Consider the following 24,128-nt stretch of genomic DNA (forward strand, 5'->3'; position numbering starts at 1 on the left):
GAAGCCTTAGGACACATCATTTAGCTTCTAGTTGCCCCAGTTTTCTCATCTGTAAAATGGGCTAATAATTCCTACATTTCAAGGTTCTTGTGAGGACAAAATGGGGTGACATGTAAAGCACCTAGGCTGAGTTAGGTGCTCAGGAACTAGGTTCCTTCCACGCCAGGACTTCCAAAACTGTGCACGGGTTAGAAGATGACTGTGGTGAGGAGAACATTCGACGGGTTTCACTGCAGCAAGATAACAGATTCATTATTTCATCTCGACTCTGGGCCCTCCCCAGTATGGAAACAGGCCTGTCTTAGGTAGGCTTTCCAGGTAACTTAGGGAGCCCTACCTGTTGTAAAATGGGGTCTCCTGCCCCCAGGAGTTCACCAGTTGTTCTGAATGCCCAGTGGGGGCTGAAGCTGCGGGGTTGGGTGGGCTTGAGTGAGGGAGTTCGGGTGTTAGAGGGAGGCGAGGTCAAACACGGCAGCTCTTCTCTCGTGAGGTGGAGGGGAGGTGACATGTGTATCCCCAGGTCCTCGCAGAAAAGCCCCACATACTGTAGGCGTGAAGTAACACTTTTGACTGAATGACAGAGCTAGGAAATTCACCCTCTGCCCAGCCTGGTTTTCCTCCCTCTGGCGCCCCTTCCCGGAGAGGCTGGGTCTTCTGTTTCGAGTGGCTGCGGCCAGGTAATCACACGGACTTTGGTACCCCTCTGCAGCGAGCTGTGCAGTTGACACACGGTGGGGACGGGGACAGGGCATTGCAGCAGCTCGATCACTCCGGGCCCGCCGAGCACAGGGGAAACCGTGAGAATTCGGCCGGGGCCACGGCCCTTCTCCGCCCCAGCCCGCCTGGCTTGCTCTCCACGGGGAGCCTCAGGGAGATGCTGAGAGGGGCCTGAGACACTGAGCGGGGGGTGCTCGATGGAAAACTACAGACTGAGACCCGCGCTCCACACCCCAGCCCTGCGGGGAAGTTCTAGGACACACAGGGGAGGAACAGGCAAAGGGAAATTTCCCTTTCTCCTCACAGCTTCTCCTCCCCCCACCACCTGGGCCCGAAGAAGCATCTTTATTATCCGGAAGGGGGCACTGTCTGTCCTGAGTGAATGGCCCCGGACGGTCCTGTATGAGCACCGCGAGGACATCTCAGAAACAGCGATGAGGACCCCGTTCTGGAGAAGCTCACCGGGCACGTCGTGGGGACACAGATATTTATTCAACAAGTACCAGTTCACCACTGATGGCCGTCAGGCAATCAGACAAGTCCCAGCTGTGTGCTGAGTGCCCGGAAGTCCCCAGAGCATCGTCACTGCTGCCTGGGACGCTCCCGCATCCCAGCCCCTGCTTCCAGACGACCCTTCAGCAAACATCACCAAGTGCCCTGAAGCACCGACAACACGCTAAGCAGTCTCCCAGACTGCCTTTCGCCCTCCCAGCAACTCTGTGAAGTAGGTGTTGTCACGCACCCTTGATGGGTCGGTAGACAGAGGCTCAGATGCTTGTCTGGCCGACAGACAAAGGAGGCGTCAAACCCAGGCCTGTCTACCTGCAAACCTGGGTCCTTTCTAGGTTCTTGAGGTGTTCTGGCACCTTCTCTAGGAAAATCCCAAGGAAGAGGGTTGTGGCTGTGAAGGTCCAGAGCCTTGCTCTGAAACCACAGAGGGCAGGTACTTGGTGGAAAAGTCCAGCAGTGAGTCACCTCCTCCCACCCCCTCGTCAGCGAGGCCAGTTCCCCTCCCGAGATCTCAGCTTCCAGCCTGGCTGTTGGTGGTTCCCATCCTACCACCCCGGTGAGAGAGGGCTGTGCCCACCGGAGGAGAAGGAGCCAGCGCCAGAGGGGGCACGGTGAGATGGGGGGGAGGGACAAGGGGCAAAGGTGGGGAGACGAGGGGGGCGTGAGTCTCCGAGCCCAGCTCTGGGGGGGTCGTCTTGGGACAGCGCCCGCCCGTGGGGGAGCTCTGGCCGGGAGGGAGGTGGGGAGGGGCTGGGGACAGAGGACTTGACTTTCTGAGCTTGGGTGTTGTAATCCTGGCTCACAAACTTTTGGCCTCAGTCCCTCCTGCTGCTGTGGTATTTCTCTGCCCCTCCACTTCCCAGTACACCAGCTCACACTCGAGTGTGTGTGCGCACACACACACACACACACACACACACACACACACACACAGAGTCGCTTTCTGTCTGGGGGTCCCAGGACCACGACTGGATGGGATTCTGAGCTGGGAGGCAGAGAAGGAGCGAAGGTGGGGGACAGTTTCCCTTTCAGGTCGGGTCTCCTAGCGGCTTCCCTGGGACTCTGTTGGGGCCGCGAGGCTTGCGGGACCCGGGGAGCCAGACGGGAGGAGGTGAGCTCCTCGCAGAGGGTGCGGGGTGGGTGGGTGGGGCGACACCTGGGAGGGGGACTGGGTGGCAGTGTGTGTCCATGCCGTGAGCGGGGCCAGAGGGAAGTCTGGTGTTGGGGAATCCTGGGACAAGGGGGTCACCCCAGCTCCTTTGCACCCTCTGCAGCATCTGAGCTGCTCAGGGACAAGCCTGGCTGGCGGAAAGTCCTGAGACGGGGAGGGGGCTGACTCCAGGGAGCAGGGGAGAGAGGAGCGACCCGGGCCAGAGAGCGAGAGGAGGGGGAGACAGACGGCGCCCCGCAGCTGGGAAGGAAGCGGCCAGCAGAGGGGCCAGACCCGTCAGCCTCCCCGCGGGCTCCACACAGGGGTGCAGACAGCAGGGCGGCCTGTGCCCCGGGGGGTATCGGGGGTGCAGGCGGCCCACGGGGTGTGAAGGACTCAACGGGGGTCATGTTTTGGTGCTGTGCACACAGGTATGTGTGTGCAAGGGGACGTGACGGGAGCGGCAACAGCGTGTGTGCTGAACGGGGAGCTGGTATGTGGGTGTGGGCTGAAGTGGGGCCGGGACATCCAGGGCCTGGGCTGCTGCCCCCGGGGGCGCGTGGAGGGCAGCAGCATTTCCACCTGTGTCCGCTCCTCCGCCTACCTGTCCAGACCCTGAAAACAGTGAATTTGGGGCTTGTCAGCCTCCTGAAGGTTTCCTCTGCTTCTGGAGAGCACTGGCGTGTGGTGAGGTCCAGGCTGCCCCACATCCTGCCCCAGCTTAGCAGAGCAGATGGGCAGCAGGGCAGCTGGTGCTAGGGGTTGGAGAGGTGAGAGAGCTGGCGTGAACCCTCGGGACGGTGGAGACTTCTGAAAGTCATCGTGACTGAGGATAACACTGTGTTTAAGCATTCCTGGCAAACGGGCTGGGGGTAGAAGGGCACAGTAGAGGGGGGCAGGGAGGGGGGCAGGAGGGTGGGGTGCTCTCCTTTGGCCTTTAATCCCCAAAAGGAGAGCTCAGTACAGCTTTTATGTCTAACGTCCTCCTGGAAAGTTCTTCCTTGAGTCTAACTTGAGTCCCGCTTGCTGTAAGGTAAGCCTATTTCCCCTTGACTTGCCATGGCCCTGGGCCAGCTTCCCTTTTCACATGCTCTTGCTTTCATTCTGCCATTCCGGTTTTTCACTCTTACCCATAAATCATGCTCCTCTCAACAGCCTTTTTGAAAAAGAACAAACTTGTCACGTGAAGGTCAGCTCATCTGCGTTCTCTTCTCCCAAATCCTGCGCCCACCCTGGGCTCTGGACTTTGCTTCCTCAGCCTGTGTTCCCCTCTGGCTTTCCCTTCATTTACTCCTTTCCCAGGTGGGTCTCCCCCACCTCCAGCTGTTGAGGACAACTTGGCCCTGAAACAGCTGCCTCTGGTCTGGGGACAGTGAGGCTTGTCTCCTGGCCACCCCGTTGGTGACCCTATGCTCGGACCCCGAGCTGGGCTACGCGATGGCTTGGCGAGCAAAGGCAGTATCTCTCCTTGTCTTTTACGGATCTCATGCGTATACCCTGCCCTCCCAACACCACAGTTGAGTAGGGGTCATTCTCTCTTTCAGGGAGACTTAAAGCCCAGAGAGGAGGTGTGATTTGCCTAAGGTCACACAGCAACGTGGCCGCTCAGCTCCCCAGTTACTGTACTGGTAAGTTTGTTCAAACCATTCAAAAATGGTTTACTGAGCACCTGGGGGTGTCAGGGCCTGTTCCCTAATCTCTCTGGGCTTCATTTCCTCATTTATAAAACGGAGTTAATAGTAATTCTTCAAATATTTTTATGAAGATGAAACTTAATAATGCATGTGAGGATGTGTATGTTTTCAGCACAGTGCTGACTCAAATGTCAACTTCTTTTTTTTTTTTTAACCCTTTTACTTCAAAGGACAGGGACACAGGGGCTGGTATGCTGTTTCAGTCCTCCCTTTTCTCTGATACCCCTCAATCTTGAGGGGAACAGGTGTTGGACAAGAAATGGAGTCAAGTTTTTTGTTGTTGTTGTTGTTTGGGGTTTTTTGGCCGTGCTATGCAGCACGCGTGATCTTAGTTCCCCAGCCAGGGATCGAACCCGTGCCCGCTGCAGTGGAAGCGCGGAGTCTCAACCTCTGGACCACCAGGGAGGTCCCCCGTTAACTTCTACTATTACCAGCCAGGTCTGGACCAGACCTTGGGTCTCCTGTTGGATGCTTCTTCATCCATGTTTCTGAGTCCATTCATTCATTGGATAATGATTCAGGGGTCAGTCCTCAGAGTCCCCCAGCCGCAATTCTGTAGCAGTATCCACAGTTGGTTCAGGTGCCCCAGGGGCCAAACCGCCCCGTTCTTTCCACCTGAGGCTTGGTTCTCAAAGCCCCTGGGGTGTGGCTGATCTCTCTGAACCTGGAGCTCTCTTTCCTTCCCTTCCTCCCCCGCCCCTTCCTTTACATCAGAGGGTGAGGCCTTTGATTCCACGGGGTGCCTCTCTCCGCGCCTGCCCTCCTGGGCTGACCTTGCCACGGAAGCCTCCGAGTAGGTCCCAGTACCAGGGTTTCACCCCGACATTCTTTCCCATTCCTGGGATAACCTGCACTCTCCAAGTCACCTTCAAAAATTTCCATGACCTCGGATGGCCCTGCCACACCTTTCTAACTGACTCGGGCTTGGGCTGCTGCCTGGGTTAAAAGGACCAACAAGTAAACACAGACTCTTCTTTTAATAAAAAGAATCCCTTGTGTTTCTCTAGAAACTTGGAGGAGCAGAGCCCTTGGTAGCTCCTGGTCACTTTGGTTCCCCACTGCCCCTTGGAGGCAGAAGCGGGGGGCCTGGGGGAGAGGACCCTTCAGCAGCCCGGCACGTCTTCCTGGCAGAAACAAGAGTGGAGGTGGCGGAGTGTGGGGAGGGAAGGCCAGCAAGGATTCTGGATAGAGCACGCATCGGTCTGTCTCCTGGCAGCAGATAAACAGCCCGCGAGAGGGACAGGGTAGAGCAGAGAGTAGCTGCTCTTTAGCAGGGCAGGGAGGTGGGAAGGGCAGTGACCTGCCGTGGTGAGCAGTCGCTTCTGGGTCTCCCTTGAGGGGACCGCTCGGATCCGGAGGTGAGCACCCAAGTGAGGGTCCCTCCGGTGGCCACTTCTGCCACCAGAACCCCGCCTGCTCTCAGGACAGAGGTTCAAGAACCAGGGTCCCCTCGAAGGCCGCTCCTGTCCCGACCTGGCCTTGTGCCCCACCCTCCTCTGCCCTCCCAATCAGATGCCCGGAGTTAGCAGGCTCCCATGTTTACCCAGAGGCAATCGATCACGCTGGCACAGCTACGAGCACACAGCTGGCCCAGGGAAGACCATGCAGTTACCGGGCCACACCTGCCCTTTGACCTCCTGTTACCCCCGACAGCCTTTGATCCCTTCTGGCCTGGAGGCCGGAGGCTGGGCGGGTGACACCCACTGACACTGAGCAGCCGGGCAGAAGGGCCAGCGGGGACGGCAGCTGACTGTGAAGATCAGAAGAGACTTGGAATAAGAGTCCCCGAGCTTGGGTTTCAATCCCAATCTGGTCCTGAATGGTCTCAGGCAAGTCACTTCACCTGTCAAGGCCTGGATTTTTCCATCTGCAAAATGGGCAAACTAAGAACTGCTCCCTGTTTGTTCTCAGAGCTGTGAGAGCAAAGTGTAACTTTAGGTGTAAATATCAAGAATTTGGGAGGAAAATCAATAGTCTGACACTATTCGACAGCATTCCAGCAATAATGAAAGGTTAGGATGGAGAGAGCGGGGGTGACGGGTGTCCTTGGGGCTGCCCAGCTCATTCCTTCTTGTCCCCGCAGGCCGCGCCTCTCCTGCCGTCCTGCCCACTCCCCTCTGTGGCCTCCCAGCCCGTCCATGGCTGCAGATGACAGAAAAGTGGCAGTCCCCAAGGATGGGCCTTCTGTGGTCTCCTGGGTCCCTGAGGAGGGAGAGAAGTTGGACCAGGAAGGCAAGGACCAGGTGAAGGATCGGGGCCAGTGGAGCAACAAGATGGAGTTCGTGCTGTCCGTGGCCGGGGAGATTATCGGGCTGGGCAACGTCTGGAGGTTTCCCTACCTCTGCTACAAAAACGGGGGAGGTGAGTTCACTCTGAGGTGGGGAGAGCAGCGCCCACCTGGGCACCTCCTGCCTGGGCAGTGGAGGGAGGCTGGCAGGGAGCTTGACTCCAGCATCCCCCCGCTGTGAAATGGGGACGCTTCCTCACGGTGAGCTCCTCGCAGCTCACACTCTGGGCCACCCTTGCCAGGCACCGTGCTCGATACAAAGCACAACACACTCCGGGTTACACTCCAGCAAAGGGCAGCAGACCACAGACAGATACGTCCACTGTGGTCTGTCACATGGTGGGGAGCGGACGGGCCAGAAGCAGAGCAGGGAGGAGGGGCGGGGAGGGGCGTGAGATGGGAAGCGAGGGGACAGGAAAGGGTCCGTCCGGGAGGTGGCCTTTGAGCCCAGACTTGAAGGAGGTGAAGGAGCCAGTCTCAAGGATGCAGTTCAAGTGAAGAACATTCCAAACGCAGGGGATGGCAAGGGGACAATGACAGGCGGGAGAGGAGCCAGAGGTCGGGGCTCAGTCCCTCCGGGCCCTGCTCTAGTGACATGGGAGCCACTGAGGAATGTTGATCAAAGAAATGACATTATCTTGTCTATGATTTTTTTTTTTTTTTGCAATACGCGGGCCTCTCACTGTCGTGGCCTCTCCCGTCGTGGAGCACGGGCTCCGGACGCGCAGGCCCAGTGGCCATGGCTCACGGGCCCAGCCGCTCCACGGCACGCGGGATCCCCCCGGACCGGGGCACGAACCCGTGTCCCCTGCATCGGCAGGCGGACTCTCAACCACTGCGCCACCAGGGAAGCCCTATGATTTTTTTTTTTAATTCAAGAAACAATTTTATATTTTTCAGCACTGGTAGTAAAAATGAGCAGGGGCACGGTGGGGAGGGATCAGAGTCACCTTTGTAAGTGTACAATTAAGTGGTTTTAGTATGTGTCAGACTCGTGCAACCATTACCACGACTGATTCTAGAAAATTTCCATCACCCCCAGAGAAGCCCTGTACCTGTTAGAAGTCACCCCCGAGCCCTCTCTCCGCCAGCCCTGGGCAACCACTCATCTACCTCCTGTGGCTGTGGATTTAACCTATTTGGAATGTTTCACATAAATGGAAGAATTCATTTAGATGAGTTTATGTGTGACTGGCCAGATTCATTTTTGCCTTTTGAAAATAACTGTATTCCTCTTGTGGAAATGATATATGTGGATATTAGAAACATTCCAGAAAGGTAAAAAAGAAGGAACATTCCTGTTTAAAAATAACCAGTTTAGAAAATCCTTCTAAACACTGTTTCTATTTAATTTGACAAATATTTAGTGAACATCTACCACATGTCTTGCTCTCTGTTTTATTTATTTATTTTAAAAAAATTATTTATGTATTTTATTTTCGGCTGCGTTGGGTCTTCGTTGCCGTGCGCGGGCTTTCTCTAGTTGCGGCGAGCAGGGGCTACTCTTCGTTGCGGTGCGCGGGCTTCTCATTGCGTGGCTTCTCTCGTTGCGGAGCACGGGCTCTAGGCGCGTGGGCTTCAGTAGTTGCAGCATGTGGGCTCAGTAGTTGTGGCTCACGGGCCCTAGAGCACAGGTTCAGTAGTTGTGGTGCACACGGGCTTAGTTGCTCCGCGGCATGTGGGATCTTCCCGGACCAGGGCTCGAACCCGTGTCCCCTGCATTGGCAGGCGGATTCTTAACCACCGCGCCACCAGGGAAGCCCCTTTTATTCATTTATTTGATGAGGACCATTTTTTAAAAGTCTTTATTGAATTTGTTACAATATTGCTTCTTTTATTTTACGTTTTGTTTTTTGGCCACATGTGGGATCTTAGTTCCCTGACCAGGGATCGAACCTGCACCCCCTGCATTGGAAGGCAAAGTGTTAACCACTGACCACCAGGGAAGTCCCTTGCTCTCTGTTTTAAAACTTATAGTTCTTACTGCAAATTGCCTAAACCGATGACTCCAAAGAAATAGAAATGGGACTTCCCAGGCAGGCCAGGGCTGGGGTGAGAACTAACGCTGGGGGAGGACGTGGTGGCTTATTCTTGCCCCGGCCGCAGTGTCACGGACATACAGGTGGCTATGACCAAAGATGATCTCGTCAGAGCCCTTGTTCCACAGAGGAGGACAGGGGCCCAGAGACCTCAACCACTTGCCTGGGACCACGGAGCTGGTTGGCAGCAGCAGGCCTGGGCAGACTCACCAATCCGTCCTTGCTCTCACATGTTGCTATTGGGAGGGCAGATGGTACAAGAGTTTGGGAGGGCAATTTGGAAATGCCGGTCAAAGACCTTAAAAATGTTCATCCCTGGGACTTCCCTGGAGGTCCAGTGGTTAGGACTCTGTGGCGCTTCCACTGCCATGGGCCCAGGTTCCATCCCTGGCCAGGGAACTAAGATCCCGCATGCCTCGTGGCATGGCCAAAAAAAAAAAAAAGTTTATTCTGAAAAGGTGGAAACAACCCAAACGTCCATCAGTGGATGAATGGATAAACAAAATGTGACCTATAGTGACACTGGGTAGTTATTTAGCCTTGGAAAGGAAGGAAATTCTGATACATGCTGCAACACGGATGAAACTTGAAGACATTATGCTAAATAAGTCAGTCACGAAAGAATAAATACTGTAGGATTCCATGAGGTGCCTAGAATGATCAAGTTTGTAAAGACAGAAAGAGGAAGGGTGGGTGCCGGGGCTGGGGGAGGGGCAGGGGAGTGAGTGTTGAAAGGGACAGAGTTTCAGTTTGGGAGGATGAGAAAACTCTAGAGACGGACGGCGGTGATGGTTGCACAACAGTGTGAATGAACTGAAAGCTGCTGAGCTGTACACTTAAAAATGGTTAAAATAGTAAAAGTTATGTTACGTACATTTTATGACAGAAAAAGCAAAAAAAAAAAAAGGTCCATTTCTCTTGCCCTCTGACTCAGCAGTTCCTCCGCTGGAAGTTTAAACTAAGGAGCAGAGTAGACAAGTGCACGAGAATGTGGGCAACGGTCCTCACCGCAGCAGGCTAGCAGAGGAGCGGCCTTGTCTGCAGGGGGCCCAGTTCAGACCAGAGCCTGAGGGAGGGGAAATGCCCTCTGAAAACGATTACAGGGAAAATCGTTTTCCCAAGGTGTTTTTGTTTGTTGGTTTCTCTCGAAAACGTAACAAACTCGATGATTTAATAAGCATATCAAATTATACAGAACACGTTTTCGGTTCCAAAAAGAATAAATGGACTAGATCTGTGAAGCACACTGAGAAAATACATAGGGCATATATTAGGGCCTCCATCTACATTATCATTCATTTCCCTTCGAAGGTCTTTCCCATGCCGGGTGGGGCGCGGACTGGAAACTTTCCGCCGGGCCCTGCTCACAGACAGGAGGAAGCTGCTGTCTTGGGCCCCTGGGGGCTGCGGGGGGCGGCTGAGGGGTTGGCTGCCAGCTCAGCCCCCTTCCCCCTCCTCGGCAGGAGCCTTCTTCTTCCCCTACTTCATCTTCTTCTTCACCTGCGGCATCCCAGTGTTCTTTCTGGAAGTGGCGTTGGGCCAGTACACCAGCCAGGGCAGCGTCACAGCCTGGAGGAAGATCTGCCCCCTCCTCCAGGGTGAGTGCGTTCCAGCCACACCCCACCCCCCCCCCCCCCCCCCCCCCCCGGCCATCACCCTCCCTGCTTCCTTCATCCACCCTGTGCTGAGGGCTGCAGAGGAGCTAGGACGTGTCATCAGGGTTCCTGGGGCCCGAAGCTTCTAGAACCTGGGTGGAAGCAGTCTCCAGGAAGGACGATACAAAATTATAACTGGGCACAACATGAGGTGCAGAGTCTTGGGAGGAGTCCTTGCCAGTGAGGAACCCTGAAGCTGAGTCTTCACAGCTTCGCAGGAAACGTGCTCCCGAGCGCGTGGCCTGGTCCCAGACACGCCTCCGCGGGGTATAATCATGGTGATGACGGTGATGAGGTGCCAGGGCTCACGTCAGCACGTCACACACGTTTGCGTCCTCACCTAGCCCTTGAGGAGCGTCTGCGTTACCCTCGTAAGATGAGAAAATGAGGCCATTCGCTAACGCAGGTCTCCGTGGGTTTGTGCTGTGTCCTGGGTTAGGGACTAAGCTGGTCCCAGCCCCCGCCCTCCCTCTGGGGCTCTGCTGGCACTGATGTGAGCAGTGGGGATGTCCTCTTCCACCCTCTGTTCAGCTGATGGCGCCCTGGCGGCCAGTGGGAAACCCAGGGGCCTTCTGGTCCCCGAGCGGCTCCTCGCAGGGTTGCGGGGGAGGGAGGACTCTGCCTCGGACGCCAGGCCCGTCTGGGGGCCGCCAAGCCTCCGCTGGACGGCGTGGACATGGTGGAAGCACGCTGGCTCCTGAGCAGACGGGGAGCCTGACCAGGGGCTGGGCGGCGGGGCATGGCTCGTCTGGTGCTTACCCCTCTTGGGGAGTCAGATGGTTTTGTGGGGTCCTTGGGGGTCCATGTGGTGATTTGGGGGGTCCCTGTGGGGTCTCTGGGATGATTTCCTCGGATCCTTGGGGGTCCGTGTGGGCTGTGTGTGGTCCACGTGGAGTCTGTCCTCGGCTTGCTCCCTGGGGTCCACGGCCCCACCGAGGCTGCCCGGGTCCTTGCCTGATGCCCACACACGCGTGGGTTCCCTCCACCCTCCAGAGGCTCGGATGGCTAGTGAGACCCGAACTCAGGAACCTCCTGCCTCTGGCCTCGTGCCTCTGTTCCTCCCGTCCCTTGCGACTTCACAAGTGATGCTGATTGTCACAGAAAAACTAGAAAAACCAGAGAAAGAAAAGAACTTTTAAAAGTGAACTGAAATCTGTCACCCAGAGACCCACCTGTTAACCTCTGGACGATGCTCCTTCCGGAGATTCTCTCATGAAAAAACAAATGCGTTCAGATATACATCATAAAACTGGGAGAATGCCTAGGGTGGTGCTCTGTCACCTGCTTTTCTTACTTAGAAAGATAAGGAGTAAAGGGCCTCTCAGGCCCTGAATGAGCCCCGCGGGGTCTCAGTGGCCCCCGTCCTTCCAGCACGGTGGGCGGCCCCCAGGCTGACGCTGGTCTCTGGGACCCCCTTGTTACTTCCCTCCCCCCACAAGGCATTGGCCTGGCGTCTGTGGTCATCGAGGCCTATCTGAACGTCTACTACATCATCATCCTCTCCTGGGCCCTCTTCTACCTGTTCAGCTCCTTTACCTCCGAGCTGCCCTGGACTGCCTGCACCCACTCCTGGAACACAGGTACTTGTCGTGTCGGCCCTGGGATGGGGCAGCTGGGGCCGGGCGAACAGTGATGGAGCTCCTGGCAGAACAGCCCCCAAGCCGAGCTGGGTGGGCACAGGTGGCCACTCTGCTGGCCGACCCCGTGTGGGATCTCCAACCAGCCGCCAGGACAGCCGACAACCCGGTGGGACAGTGGGTGACAAGCGGCTGCCAGGCGCTAACACCCCCCAACGTCCACCCACCGAGCCAGTGTTCACTGCGGGCCTACTGTGTGCCAGACCTTCAAGACCCGGCGGTGGGCCCGGTTGATCCGGCCCAGCCCGCACCAGGGACAGTCAAGCGCTGGGAACAGACGAGCGGACAGAACAGTGGCAGATTTCGACGGGTGACCACGGAAGGACGGGAAGGGGCCTGCATGGGGACCACTCCCGGCGGGGCCGTCCCGCGAGCCCATCCCCCCATCGCTGGGGAGTGAGGTGCACACGTGGGCATGGGGGCCTGGCCTGAGGTCTGGACAGGGTCAGAGGTGGCTGGCAGCATGGCCAGAGGAGCAGCCAGCTTCACCAGGACGAGAGCAGTGTGAGGCGCACAGGGACGGGGGCTGGTCACCCGAGCCACCCGAGCCGGGACTCCTGATGCTGGAAAGCGGGGGCTCCAGATGAAGCTCTGGGGACCGGGAATGCGAAGCCAGAGGGGGGTGGACGGGGTGTGAGGGCGCCTCTGCCCGCCTGGCCCGCTGCTGACGCCCCTCTTGTCCCCTGCAGAGCACTGCATGGACTTCCTGAACCGCTCAGCAGCTGGCGCGGCGGCCCCGCCCGTGAACTTCACCTCCCCTGTCATGGAATTCTGGGAGTAGGTGCCCGGCCTGGAGGCCGCCTCCCGGGGGCCCCAGGCGGAGGGAATTTGGATGTCTGGGGCCCGGGACTGGGGGTGCAGGTGTACACCTCTCTGTGCATGCTTTCCAGCACTCACGTCACTAGGAGATGAGGGACCCTCCACACCTACCGTCCACACCCTCACGCTCGCCCCGCATCCACCTGTGTCCACCTGGACTCACGCGCGCGTCCACGTGACTTGCATCGCACACATGCCTTCTTACAGTCACCCACCCGCACCCACACGCCCGCCTGCACGTAGACAGCCACGGCCGACGGCCAGCGCGAGCTGGGAATAGTCTGCGCCAGCTCCGTGTGCCCTGATGTCCTGGTGGTGGCTTGAAATTGGCCGACGTGGGAGTATTTACACCACAGGAACTGGCAAATTTCTACACTCACACCTGCACCCCCCACACGAGCACTTGCACCCCAGCGTCCACACGTGTCCACCCTTGTGCTTATACAAGTCTACCCGCCCTCACACTTACCTTGGCCCACAGGTAGTCACCGACACTCTCCCCGGGGCGCCCTCCCGGCATCCACGCCGCCCTCATGCCCACCGACCCCGGCACACACGTGTTCCCATCACCCCAGTCACTCTTCAGATGCTGACGCCCATCCAGCCCCTCTGTCTGCTTCCCGAGCACCTGCTCATCAACTGCCCGTATGGGTCTCTGCTCCCCACGGGCTCGAGCTCGCTCGGACGCTTACTGCCCTCACTCTCTGTCTCTATCTCTCTGACAACAGAGAAAGCTGAATGAGTTAGACAGATATCTATGGGATTACGTGGCCGTCTAATGGCCAGGGGCTTAGAGACCACAGGTGGGAACGTGCTGGCCATGGGGCAGGGGAGGGGTGGGGGCAGGGAGGCGTGGACTCTGAGACCCATGGGGTCAGCTCTGAGGATGAGGACACCTGATGGCGGAGGCCACCGTCCCCTCGGCCTCACCTGGTTGTGTGTCTCCCCGTCCGCAGGAGACGTGTTCTGGGCATCAGTTCCGGCATCCACGACCTGGGGGCCCTGCGCTGGGAGCTGGCCCTCTGCCTCCTGCTTGCCTGGGTCGTCTGCTACTTCTGCATCTGGAAGGGGGTCAAGTCCACGGGCAAGGTAAGGGGTCCTGGCTCCGGGACCACTCTCTGTGGCCCCCAGGGTCCATGGGGACACACATGGCACGCCTCTGGAGACCTGAAAGAGAAAGCAGTGAAAGGGAGAGGCCTGCTGAGAACAGGGGACGTCGCGGGAAGGCAGGGTTTAGCTCAACACAAGGGAAGGCTTTCTTTCTCGGTATGACTTTCAAAGGCCTGTTTACGTAAGTGACGTGCAGAGCAAAATAAGAACCATGAAAGTCCCAGTGTCAGAGCTGAGCCACCAGCGGGCTGGAGGGGTGTCTGCTCATCCCTGTCAGCGTTTTGCTGGTCGGCTTCTAGCTTCCTTTATACGCATGTGTGTGTGTTGTGTGAATATCGCACAATCAGGATCACACACTCGTACGACGTGCTTGTCTCGTTTAACAACACACCAAGACCACGTCTAGGATGAAGTGGCAAACAGAATAGTCTTTGAGGTGGCGGGTTTCCAACCTCTGAAGGAGCTCAGGCTGAGGGTGGACACAGTGGCCTGTTGTGTGTACGGAGTTCACACTGGAGCATCATTTCCAACCCAGGGAGTCTGACATTGGTGCTCCACGCTTGTTACCCCCGGGAACAGACAGGGCCCCACCTTCCCTGATTAGCCCCTCCCAAAGCAGCCTCCCCCTTCCACGGATTGTTGTAATAATGATAACATAAAAATAGTAGTAATAACGACATGGACAGTGCCGCCCTCCCGGGGAAGGGGCAGAGTGGAGCCCCCCGTGTGTCTCCCGTCCCCCAGAGCTCAGGCCAATGCTGCTCCCCCAGCCTTAAGCCTGGAAAAGTTCAGTCTAAATTTCCCCACTGATCACTGTACAAACCTGCTCACCTTCCCCCTGGGCAGGGGAGTCCCACCCTCTTCAATGGGGCAAGGGGCGGGCGAACAGCCGGGATAAGGGATTAAGAGAGACCAGAATCTGGATTCAAAAAGAGTTCTTGAGGGCTTCCCTGGTGGCGCAGTGGTTGAGAGTCCACCTGCCGATGCAGGGGACACAGGTTCGTGCCCCGATCCAGGAAGATCCCACATGCCGCGGAGCGGCTGGGCCCGTGAGCCATGGCCGCTGCGCCTGCGCGTCCGGAGCCTGTGCTCTGCAACGGGAGAGGCCACAACAGTGAGAGGCCCGCGTACCGCAAAAAAAAAAAAAAAAAAGAGTTCTTGAAATGTTACGGGTGGAAACTCATACCCCTCCCTGTCCTTCCTCCTGTCCCTTTGCCTCGCTGATGTGTGTCTCATCCTCTGCTGGGGAGCCCCAGACACCCCAGAATATGTAAAGGAAGGGGTGGGAAGTTTCCTGTGCTCACCCCTCCTCCGAGGCGGCTCGCGCTGCCTGGGGAAGGGTGACCTTGGTCTTCTCCCCTGCAGGTTGTCTACTTCACAGCGACGTTCCCCTACCTGATGCTGGTCATCCTACTGATCCGGGGCATCACCCTGCCCGGAGCCTACGAGGGCATCATCTACTATCTAAAACCAGATTTGCTTCGGCTCAAGGACCCCCAGGTAGGAACCTCACTGGGGACTGTTTCCCCAGGCATCTCCCGCCCCAAACCAGATCTGGAGTTTTGAAAACCTTTGATTGCTTTTCGCTGTTTAGAGGCAATCTGTGCCCACTGGAGGCAAAAGTAGATAATAGAGAAGACAATTATGAAAAAGGAACTAAAAACCTCTCATAACCCCACCACTCAGCTATAACCTCTGTTAGCATTTTAGTATATTTCCTTCCAATATTTTTTTCTATCTGGTGTGTGTGTGTGTGTGTGTGTGTTTTCACGTAGTTGAGACAATTATTCATGGAGATAAATATATTTTCACTTAAATTATAGTGTAAGCATCTTCCTTGTTATTAAACCCATTTGTAAATGTCATTTTATCATTTGCATAATGTTTCCTCCGTCCCCCATCCATCCGCTCACTCATCCAGCCAGGATGTACTGCGGTCCCGTAAGTCCAGGTACCTCTCTAGAGCTGGTGTGGGCAGCGGGCGGACAGACCCGGACATATGACCTCTGGGCATCCACACCTAGGGCAGGTGTCGGCTCTTACTCAGTTCTTCCCCGTTCCTGCACATTTAGGTCATGTATTTTTTTTTTTATGATTGTACAGACAGCTGCGAGGAACACCTTGTGTTTAAATCTCTGACCACATCTCTGATTATTTCCTGACAGTAGTCAGACGTAGAGGTGGGATTAAAGTCAGGGAGCACGCACCTTTTAAGGCTCTTGACGTGTGCTGTGGACTTTGACCGTCCGTGTTGGTGGGTACCCTTCCTTCTGTGGCCCATGAAGACTGAAGTAGAATTAACTTTGACCTTTGATAGGTAAAAGTAGTAGCATGTTGCCATTTTCATTTTTTTTTTTACTAGTGCGTTGTTGGACATTTTGCCCCTCTGGACTTGTCTGAGCACATTCTTTGCCCCTCCCACTCCCCCCCCTCCCCGTGGAGTCTTGGTGTCTTCTCTCTGTATTTGAAGGCCGTGGCCTCTGCCCACATGGCTGCCTGGGGGCACCTGCAGGTTGAGGGCGGCCAGGTCCTCAGCTCCGCCCTGCAGACAGGTCTCCTTCTCTGGTTCACCGTCTGTGGTGAACCAACTAGAAGTTACAGTCACGCGCACCGACGTGGTGCGTGCTCAGTGCCCAGGGGAAGAGGATGCGTTAGTGGGCGTAGGCTGTAACGTGGGCTCTGCGGGGATGGAGGGGCCGCTGGTTGTGGAGGTGCGGGGCGGTCACTGCTCCAGGCCCTGGCGGGCTCCCCCCATCTTCCCACCGCTTCCTCGGGGTCTCCTGCAGGTGTGGATGGACGCAGGCACCCAGATCTTCTTCTCCTTCGCCATCTGCCAGGGGTGCCTGACGGCCCTGGGCAGCTACAACAAGTACCACAACAACTGCTACAGGTGAGCGGGGCGCAGGTCCTGGGAGGGGGCCTTCCTCCGTTGTGAGCAGGGGCCCGAAGCTGTGGTCCCCTTTCCAGACCTGGTCTTTCTCCCTCCCTTTCTTCTCTTCACCTTCTGGTACCTGGTCTTGGGCTCCTTTCCCCCACCTCCTTTCCTCTGTCCTCTTTACCGCTCACCGTCTTTGGATGTCCCCCCCACGATGGGTTTCTTTCTCCCTTTTCCTTCCCATTTTCTGCAGGGACAGCATCGCCCTCTGCTTCCTGAACAGCGCCACCAGCTTCGTGGCCGGGTTTGTGGTCTTCTCCATCCTGGGCTTCATGTCCCAGGAGCAGGGGGTGCCCATCTCTGAGGTGGCCGAGTCAGGTGGGCGCTGCTTTGCTGCCTGGGGCCTGGGAGAAGGAGGGGCAGGGGACAGGAGGCCAGGGGTCCCAGAAGCTGCGTACTGTAGGAACCTTTCAACATCAGGCGGCCGTGCTAGGCACAGAGAAGAACCCCAAAACCAGGGGAGGGAGGAGGGAGGCGGGGACGGGTGGGAGGACGGACGCACGAGTGGAAAGCGTGCTCCACAGAGCAGTAGAAGAGCCTGCCGGCCCTCGGGAACCAGCGCACGCACGTACGCAGGCGCGCGCACACGCAGGCGCGTGCGCACGCACGCAGGCACGCACGCACGCAGGCGCACGCACGCAGGCACGCACGCAGGTGCGCGCACATGCGCGCGAACACCGGGGCGGGCTCCTGATGGCGTCTGTACCCGGCAGGCCCCGGTCTGGCCTTCATTGCCTTCCCCAAGGCTGTGAGCATGATGCCCCTGTCCCAGCTGTGGTCCTGCCTCTTCTTCATCATGCTCATCTTCCTCGGGCTGGACAGCCAGGTTCGCCCCCGCCCCCGCCCGCCCTGCGACCCCCTTACTAGCTTCTGCGTCCGCCGCCATAACCTCCCCGACCTCGCTGGCCCCCGACCGGACTTCCCAGCCCTGGCCCCGGCATCCGGGGCCTGTCCTTGAGGCTGGTCGGGGGACGCCCGGCCTCCTTTTCCGGGAGGGGCCACCTGCTTTGCTCCCCCAGGCCCGACCCTTCCGCGCGCAGATGTGGACGCGCCCTCCCAAACCTTCGGGCCGCCCAGCCCCGCCCAGCCAACCCTCGCGGCTGGCACCTTCCGTGGTGGAGACGAGGCTGAGGCAGGGTTGGCCTCACCCCGGTTCTGGCCCCATGCACTCTGTGGGCCAGCGTGGGGTTGGGGAGCGAGGAGGCAGCGGCCCCTCTTACCAGCCTCCTCCGGCCCACAGTTTGTCTGTGTGGAGTGCCTGGTGACAGCCTCCGTGGACATGTTCCCCAGGCAGCTCCGGAAGAGCGGGCGGCGGGAGCTCCTGATCCTTGCCATCGTGGTCCTGTGCTACCTGATCGGGCTCTTCCTGGTCACCGAGGTGAGTGGTGGGGGCGGCCTGCAGGCTGGCGACCCCCTGACACCCTCAGAGCCACATTCCCCTCGCCTGCCCGGCCCTTCACTGCGAGGTTGGAGGGACCACATGGCGGAAACTTCCTGTGTTGGTTCCCTCTCCTTTGGTTTCAGGGGACAGAAATCAAACAAGCTGGCTTAAGCAGGAAGGTGAATTTTTTTGGTTAGGAAACAGAAAAGTCTAGAGATGCTTCGGTTTCAGGCACGGTTGGATCCAGCAGCTCCAATGGCATCCTCAGGGATGCTCCCCTCTATCTCCTGGCTTCCCTTTCCTCTGGTGATGTCATTCTTGGGCAGATTTCCCTCCTGGGATGTTACAGACAGCTCTGGGCAGCTTCAGGGTTCCCTTCTGCCACCAGCCAACCCCTGGGGGGATAGGGCTCTTTCCCTGAGAATTGGCCATTGCTCTTCTTTAGGCCTGGAGCAGGGAGGGGCGCACACTCAGAGTGAGGTGGCCGTAACTCGGCAACTTCCGGAAGGTGGGATGCTGGATAGACAGCACAGTGTATGTGCACCACAGTCCCCGGGGTCCTCGCAGATGTCAGAGATGTTGTCAGATGAGGGCAGGGAGGCTGGGAGTCAGGGACAGGCGGGGCAAACTCTTTTTGGCTGCAAGGGATGAATTCCCTGGACCGGGCAGGGTGGCCTCCCAGATGGGCTCCTGTCATCTCGTGTGGGCTGGGGCATGTCCCCTGCCCCCCGGCCGAGGTCTCACTCTGCCTCTTGCCCCACAGGGCGGGATGTACATCTTCCAGCTGTTTGATTATTACGCCTGCAGTGGCACGTGCCTGCTGTTCCTTTCCGTGTTTGAAGTGATCTGCATCGGCTGGGTGTACGGTAAGTGGGTGGGTGGGGGAGGCTTGGGGCCATGCGAAGGGCAGGATGTGCCCAGGGTGAGGACGGGCCCGCCGGTCTCTGCGGGTCTTTGTGCTGCTGTCCTGGTCCTTTTTACTTGAGGAGTTTAGCCGTTGCTGGGAACCCAGGTGTTTCTCATTACGGCAGTGGAGCTGGGCTAATGACCACGGAGTTCTTTGAAGAGTGAGAATGATTATAAATAACCGTGCACAGCTTTCTGGATGCAGAGGCTGTTGGAGGCCTTCTCCCGTGGGAATCCTAGTCAAAAGGGACCTCCAGGGCCACTTAGTCTGATCCTTCAGAGATTCCCACATGCGCTTTCAAAGTCATCACCCAGGCTTTGCTTGAACACTTCCATGGACAGGAAGCTCATCCCCGTGTTTTTGACGTAGCCTTTTCTGTTGTGGTGGTCGTGCATTTCTTTCTGATACTTTGGTGAATTCTGGCTTCCACTGACTCCCACCAACAGCCCCGCCCCCTCGGCACGGAGGAAGTCAGCCAGCGGTGCTGACCACGTGGTATCCAGGCTGTTATCGTTCCTGATGACGGCGGCGGCGGCCTGGGGTGAGGTTAGAGGAGAAGCCTTTATGTTCCGAGCACTGCACTGCCGAGTGCCGATTGCTGTCTCGTAATCTGCACCACAGCCCTTCACAGGGGAAACCGAGGCTCAGAGAGGTTGGGTCCCTTGCCTGTGCTCACACAGCAGGCAGGTGGAGGAGCCGTCATCATGCCGCAGGTCCCTCTGGCTCCACCGCACCAGCTGGGGGAACGGATTGTCAGTGTGCCAAAGCGCAGGGCAGAGAGGGTGCGTGGGTGCCATGCAGCAGGGCCTCAGGACGAGCCCCGAGTAGGAAGGGTTTTATCTTGCTACCCTAGGCCTTCCTCGTTGGCGTCCTTCCCACCCCACGTGTCTCCTACCTTTTCGCTCTGATTTCCCCACTGCTTTTCGACACTTGTTCTCAGAGAGGATCTGACAAACTCGATGACAGCGAGGTGTAAACGGCTGATAATATGTCACACCTACAGCAGCGGTATCTGCTTTTCACCTGGGGGGAGGTTAAGAAGCCAAAGGGTCGGCTGTCTAACGGTGGCATTTCGCAGTGTTCCTTTTGTGGTGGTGAGGGGGTGGCTAGAGGGCTCCCAGGCCTTTCCCAGTCAGTGGCTCTTTACTTCTTAGAAGGTGGAGCAAATGTGGAAACCTAAGGACATGAAACCAAGTGCGGGAGGCAGTGTTTCCATGGCCACAGCCCAGCCCCCTTCTGTGCTTCACTGGGAGCACAGAGGGGCCCCCTGGAGTCTGGGGTGCAGGTGCCGCCCCCACCCTACAGGGCTCAGCGCTGGGCTCGAGCATCATCGGCTCCCTTGGTGTTTTGCTATTTTTACTTGAAGCCGAGTTCACCTCTGCGACGCAATAAGCATGTGTATAGCCGCTGAGCCCCGTTTGGGCTCACACCCTCCTCTGTGTTAGGACTGGGGTCTTCATCCGCAGACCTGAGAGCAGAGAGACACTGGGAGGTTAGGGGCTCTCGGTTGGTGGCCGCCTCCCCGCCTCCAGTGTCACTCACGCGTCCAGATCCAGGTTCCCCACCACGGTGCGGGGAGGCGGACGAAGCAGGTGAGTCCTTCCCCGAGCCCACCCGCCGTCCCCTTCCTGTCCTCACATTCTCCCCCCACCCACCTGGTCAGGGGCCGACCGTTTCTATGACAACGTGGAGGACATGATTGGCTACCGGCCGTGGCCCCTAGTGAAGATCTCCTGGCTCTTCCTGACCCCGGGCCTTTGCCTGGTATGTGCCCTCCAGCACCACCACCCCCATCTCCTCCTGCCTCTAGCCATCTCGGGGCACGGGCAGAGTTCTGGGGCTCCTTCCCTCCTGCGCCTGCGCAGTTACCTGCAGGGGCTGCTTCGTGCCCTCTTATGTGCTGGTTCCCCGCCCCCCTTTTCTCACTCGTCTCTTTGCTTTACCAGCACTACCATCTGGTCTAGTTCCTGCTCCATCCCTCCCTCCCTCGCACCTCCGTCTGTCTGTCTGCCTGCGTGATTTCCCAGCTGTTGGTCTCCCCTCCCTGCCTCTGAGCCCGCGGTCTGTGACGCACTTGTAGAGGGAGCCTCTGCTCTCCATCTCTAGAGGCGCCAGTGTGTTGGTGTTTAACTGCTCCGTCCCGAGGAGAGGGTTTCCCGGGCTCCTCCTGCATCTGCGTCCTCCCGCTGTCTTTCTAGGCCACTTTCCTCTTCTCCTTGAGCAAGTACACACCTCTCAGATACAACAACGTCTACGTGTACCCGGCCTGGGGCTACTTCATCGGCTGGCTCCTGGCTGGCTCCTCCATGAGCTGCGTCCCACTCTTCGTCGTCGTCGCCCTCCTGAAGACCCAGGGTTCCTTCAGGAAGGTAGGGGCTGGGGAAGTGGCGCATCAAAGGAGGGCACCGAAGGGGCTGGACTCTGGGCAGGACACCACGGCCGGGCCAGCTCTGAGTGCCGGGCTGCCCTTCGGTCTAAGGGAATTTTAAGGAGAAGGACCTTTGAAGAAGGGCTTCATTTTCAGAAATGTTCAAGAGTCCTAGAGTCCTAGACCTTCAGCATCTGACCTCCAGCAGATCATCTGGGCAGGTTGAACAAGGGCAGCTGTCAAGGGGTTAAGGGGGAAAGTAAGTCACAAATAAGAACACAAGGTGCCAGACGCAGAGGGTCATAGAGCACAGATTCCTGCTCTTGGAAACTGGGACCAGCAGCCGTGGTTCATCCACACAGGCTCCCGGCTTCTCTCCTCCTCTCAGCCCTGCCTGTGAACCATATGCAAAAGGCTCCCAGTTTAGGCTTCGGGACATGTCTTCCTGGAAGGGATAGAGCCAGTGTCCCACAAAGACATTACATTTGTGGAAATCTGTCTCGCCCACAAGTCACAGAAAACCCAACGTGCAATAAGCAAACGGGCTTGGTTTCTTCTTACATATGAAGAGGACCAGAGACGGGGGCTCCTGGCGTTTGGTCCAGCTGCTTAAAGAGGCCGTTAGGGACCAGACGCTTCTTCTATTCCTGGACTTCCATCCTGGGCATGTTGTCTTTTCATCATCATGCTTATCACCGCATGGTCACAAGAAGGTTGTCCTGATTTCAGTTATCACGTCTGCATTCAAAGCAAGAAGGAGGTGGCACCAGTAACAGCGGTAATCGTAGGACTGCTACTAGGAGGAACAATGATAGACACTTACTGAGCGTGTGATAATAGCAGCAGTAAGAACAGTAACAAGAACAAAATAGACGCTCGCTGATCACTTAACCCTGTGCCGGGCACTGTTCTCTGAGGTGCGTGCTGTCACCTTACAGACGAGTCACAGTGTGGTTCAGTGGGGTGCCTACGACCACGCAGGCGTCAGTAACAGAGCCAGGACGGGAGCCAGGCGGTTCACACGCTCAGTCACACGTTACTGCCTCTTCTCGCTTCTCAAGCTCTGTGCCCTTTCACTCACTCACGCTGAGCTGTGTGCTGGGCCCTGGGGACACAGACACGAGGACACGTCTTTGCCTCTCTTGCCACCAGCACCACTGACTCCTCTTCTCCCCGCAGCGCCTGCGGCAGCTCGTCACCCCTGACCCCAGCCTGCCACAGCCCAAGCGACACCTGTGTCTGGACGGTGGCAGCAGCCAGGACTGCGGGCCCTCCCCAACGAAGGCGGGTCTCATGGCCGGGGAGAAGGAGACGCACTTGTAGGATGTGGCTGGAAACCAGGTGGCTACTGAGCCAGGAAGCTGGGTCAGGGCCCCCGTGCCCCCGGCGGACAGCCTTCACCTCTGCCCCCTCCTGCAGCCCTGCCGAGAAGCTCTGTGATGTCCGTGGGCATCCCCTCCCGGTGGGCGAGAGAGGGTGCCGCCGGAGCCTGCCTTGCCTGTTGGAACACCCCGTCTTATCTGTGAAGGAGGTGGTCTTTCCGGAGCCCACCGTCTGGTTAGAACAACTGCAGTGTGCAACAGCGGATCACCCACTGTAGGGAGGCTTCCTCTTAGCACTTAGGATCTCTGTGCCTGGGGAGGGTAGCGCCCCTAGAGATACACGCCATGTTGCATGTGACAACTGAACACCCCACGCTGGGTCCTGACGCTCCACTGGAGGGCTTCCTCACCTGGCTTAGTGTCCTGGAGCTCGCGGGAAGGAACCAGAGAAACGGCCACCGTTGTCTTGCATTTTCCCGGAGGCGGTGTCACAAGGTGTCCCCAGCTCCAGCCCTAGTTCCACGCCCGCCTTGCAGCGGTGTCCTTAACGCACAGAGCATTGGGGTGGTGGGGGCTCAGGAGGGCCCCCACACTTGGCAAATAGGCACGACCGTGGGCCTGCACCCAGGACAGACATGGCTAGTCGGCCGCACGTTCTGTCCCAGCTGATGCCCTCCAGAGACAGTGCCCCCGGCAGCTCCCGACCCCGACTTCATGGATGAGGAAACTGAGGAACCCAAGGGACAAAATGATTTTTCAAGTTCAAGAAGCTCCTTGGGGCCAGAGACACGACTAAAGCCGGGTGTCCTGCTCTCAGGCCGGTGTCCCTCCCACTGCCCCCTCCTGCCTTGTTAACAAGCACCCGTGGGTCACCTGCCGTGTGTGCCAGCCTCCTTTCTGTTCATTGTGGTTCTTGGGGTGGGAGGGAGAGAGTCCCCCTCGGGCGGGGGGGGATGTGAGCAGCCCGCCCAGACTGGCAGCCCTACCCTGGCAGCTCCTCCACTAGCCCATACCCCTCTGACTGGATTTCCTCCCTGGACTTTGGTCTTCGTCCCACTTTCCACTTCCCCTCCCTCAGGGTTTGCCTGGGCATCTGGGAGAGCCACCCCCTGACTCCCACGGAGAGAGGTGTGGGGTGCTTCTCTCCCCAGGCCCCTGCCAAACGGCGCCAGACCCTTCCCTGGCTGGGGAAGGCTTCCTGGAGGAGGCTCTGTGGTCTTGTGTTCCAACGGCAAGGTGGCGGGGGGGGGGTCTGTGGGGGGTAGGCCACTTCTGGACAGTGTCCTGGGGAGAACCTGGGGTCTGGAAGAAGGGCCACCGCCTGCAGTGATGCGAAGGTAGGAAAAATCACTGCCTGGTGACTGGAGGAAAAATCTGTGGTCCAGCCAGGGTGAGCTCCAGCCTGACAGCCCCAGGCATCCTCAGATCATCCGCCATCCTTTGCCCAGATCTGCAAGGGCTTCTCAGCTTGTGAGAATAGGGACGCTGGCACCCTGGGCACAAGCAGATGTTCAGACCCCTGGGTTCTGGACATTCCCTTCTGCCTCGGACTGCTCGCGCACTGGTACTCACTTTTTTTTTTTTTAATTTATTATTT

The 24,128-nt window shown here is 57.8% G+C and overlaps 1 protein-coding gene across 6 annotated transcripts; it reads left to right on the forward strand.

Annotated features, from left to right (window-relative positions):
• Positions 1-1,026: 1,026 nt before the first annotated feature.
• On the forward strand, positions 1,027-23,403 carry SLC6A12 (solute carrier family 6 member 12). Of its 6 annotated transcripts, none has more exons than XM_067756096.1 (17): positions 1,027-1,838; positions 3,922-4,005; positions 5,725-5,900; positions 6,155-6,432; positions 9,861-9,995; positions 11,492-11,632; positions 12,379-12,466; positions 13,465-13,597; positions 14,984-15,118; positions 16,405-16,508; positions 16,747-16,871; positions 17,267-17,379; positions 17,794-17,931; positions 18,698-18,800; positions 20,505-20,605; positions 21,040-21,210; positions 22,389-23,403. In XM_067756096.1, the coding sequence occupies exons 4-17, from the start codon at positions 6,210-6,212 to the stop codon at positions 22,530-22,532; spliced, it is 1,854 nt and encodes a 617-aa protein (XP_067612197.1). In that variant the 5' UTR covers positions 1,027-1,838; positions 3,922-4,005; positions 5,725-5,900; positions 6,155-6,209; the 3' UTR covers positions 22,533-23,403. The 6 variants fall into 6 exon arrangements, with proteins under 6 accessions (XP_067612197.1, XP_067612200.1, XP_067612196.1 ...); XM_067756095.1 differs by lacking the exon at positions 1,027-1,838 and adding an exon at positions 2,035-2,236; XM_067756098.1 differs by lacking the exon at positions 1,027-1,838 and adding an exon at positions 2,426-2,808.
• The last annotated feature ends 725 nt before the right edge of the window (positions 23,404-24,128 follow it).

This window comes from Pseudorca crassidens, chromosome 11, assembly GCF_039906515.1.
Source record: "Pseudorca crassidens isolate mPseCra1 chromosome 11, mPseCra1.hap1, whole genome shotgun sequence".
Lineage (NCBI taxonomy): Eukaryota > Metazoa > Chordata > Mammalia > Artiodactyla > Delphinidae > Pseudorca > Pseudorca crassidens.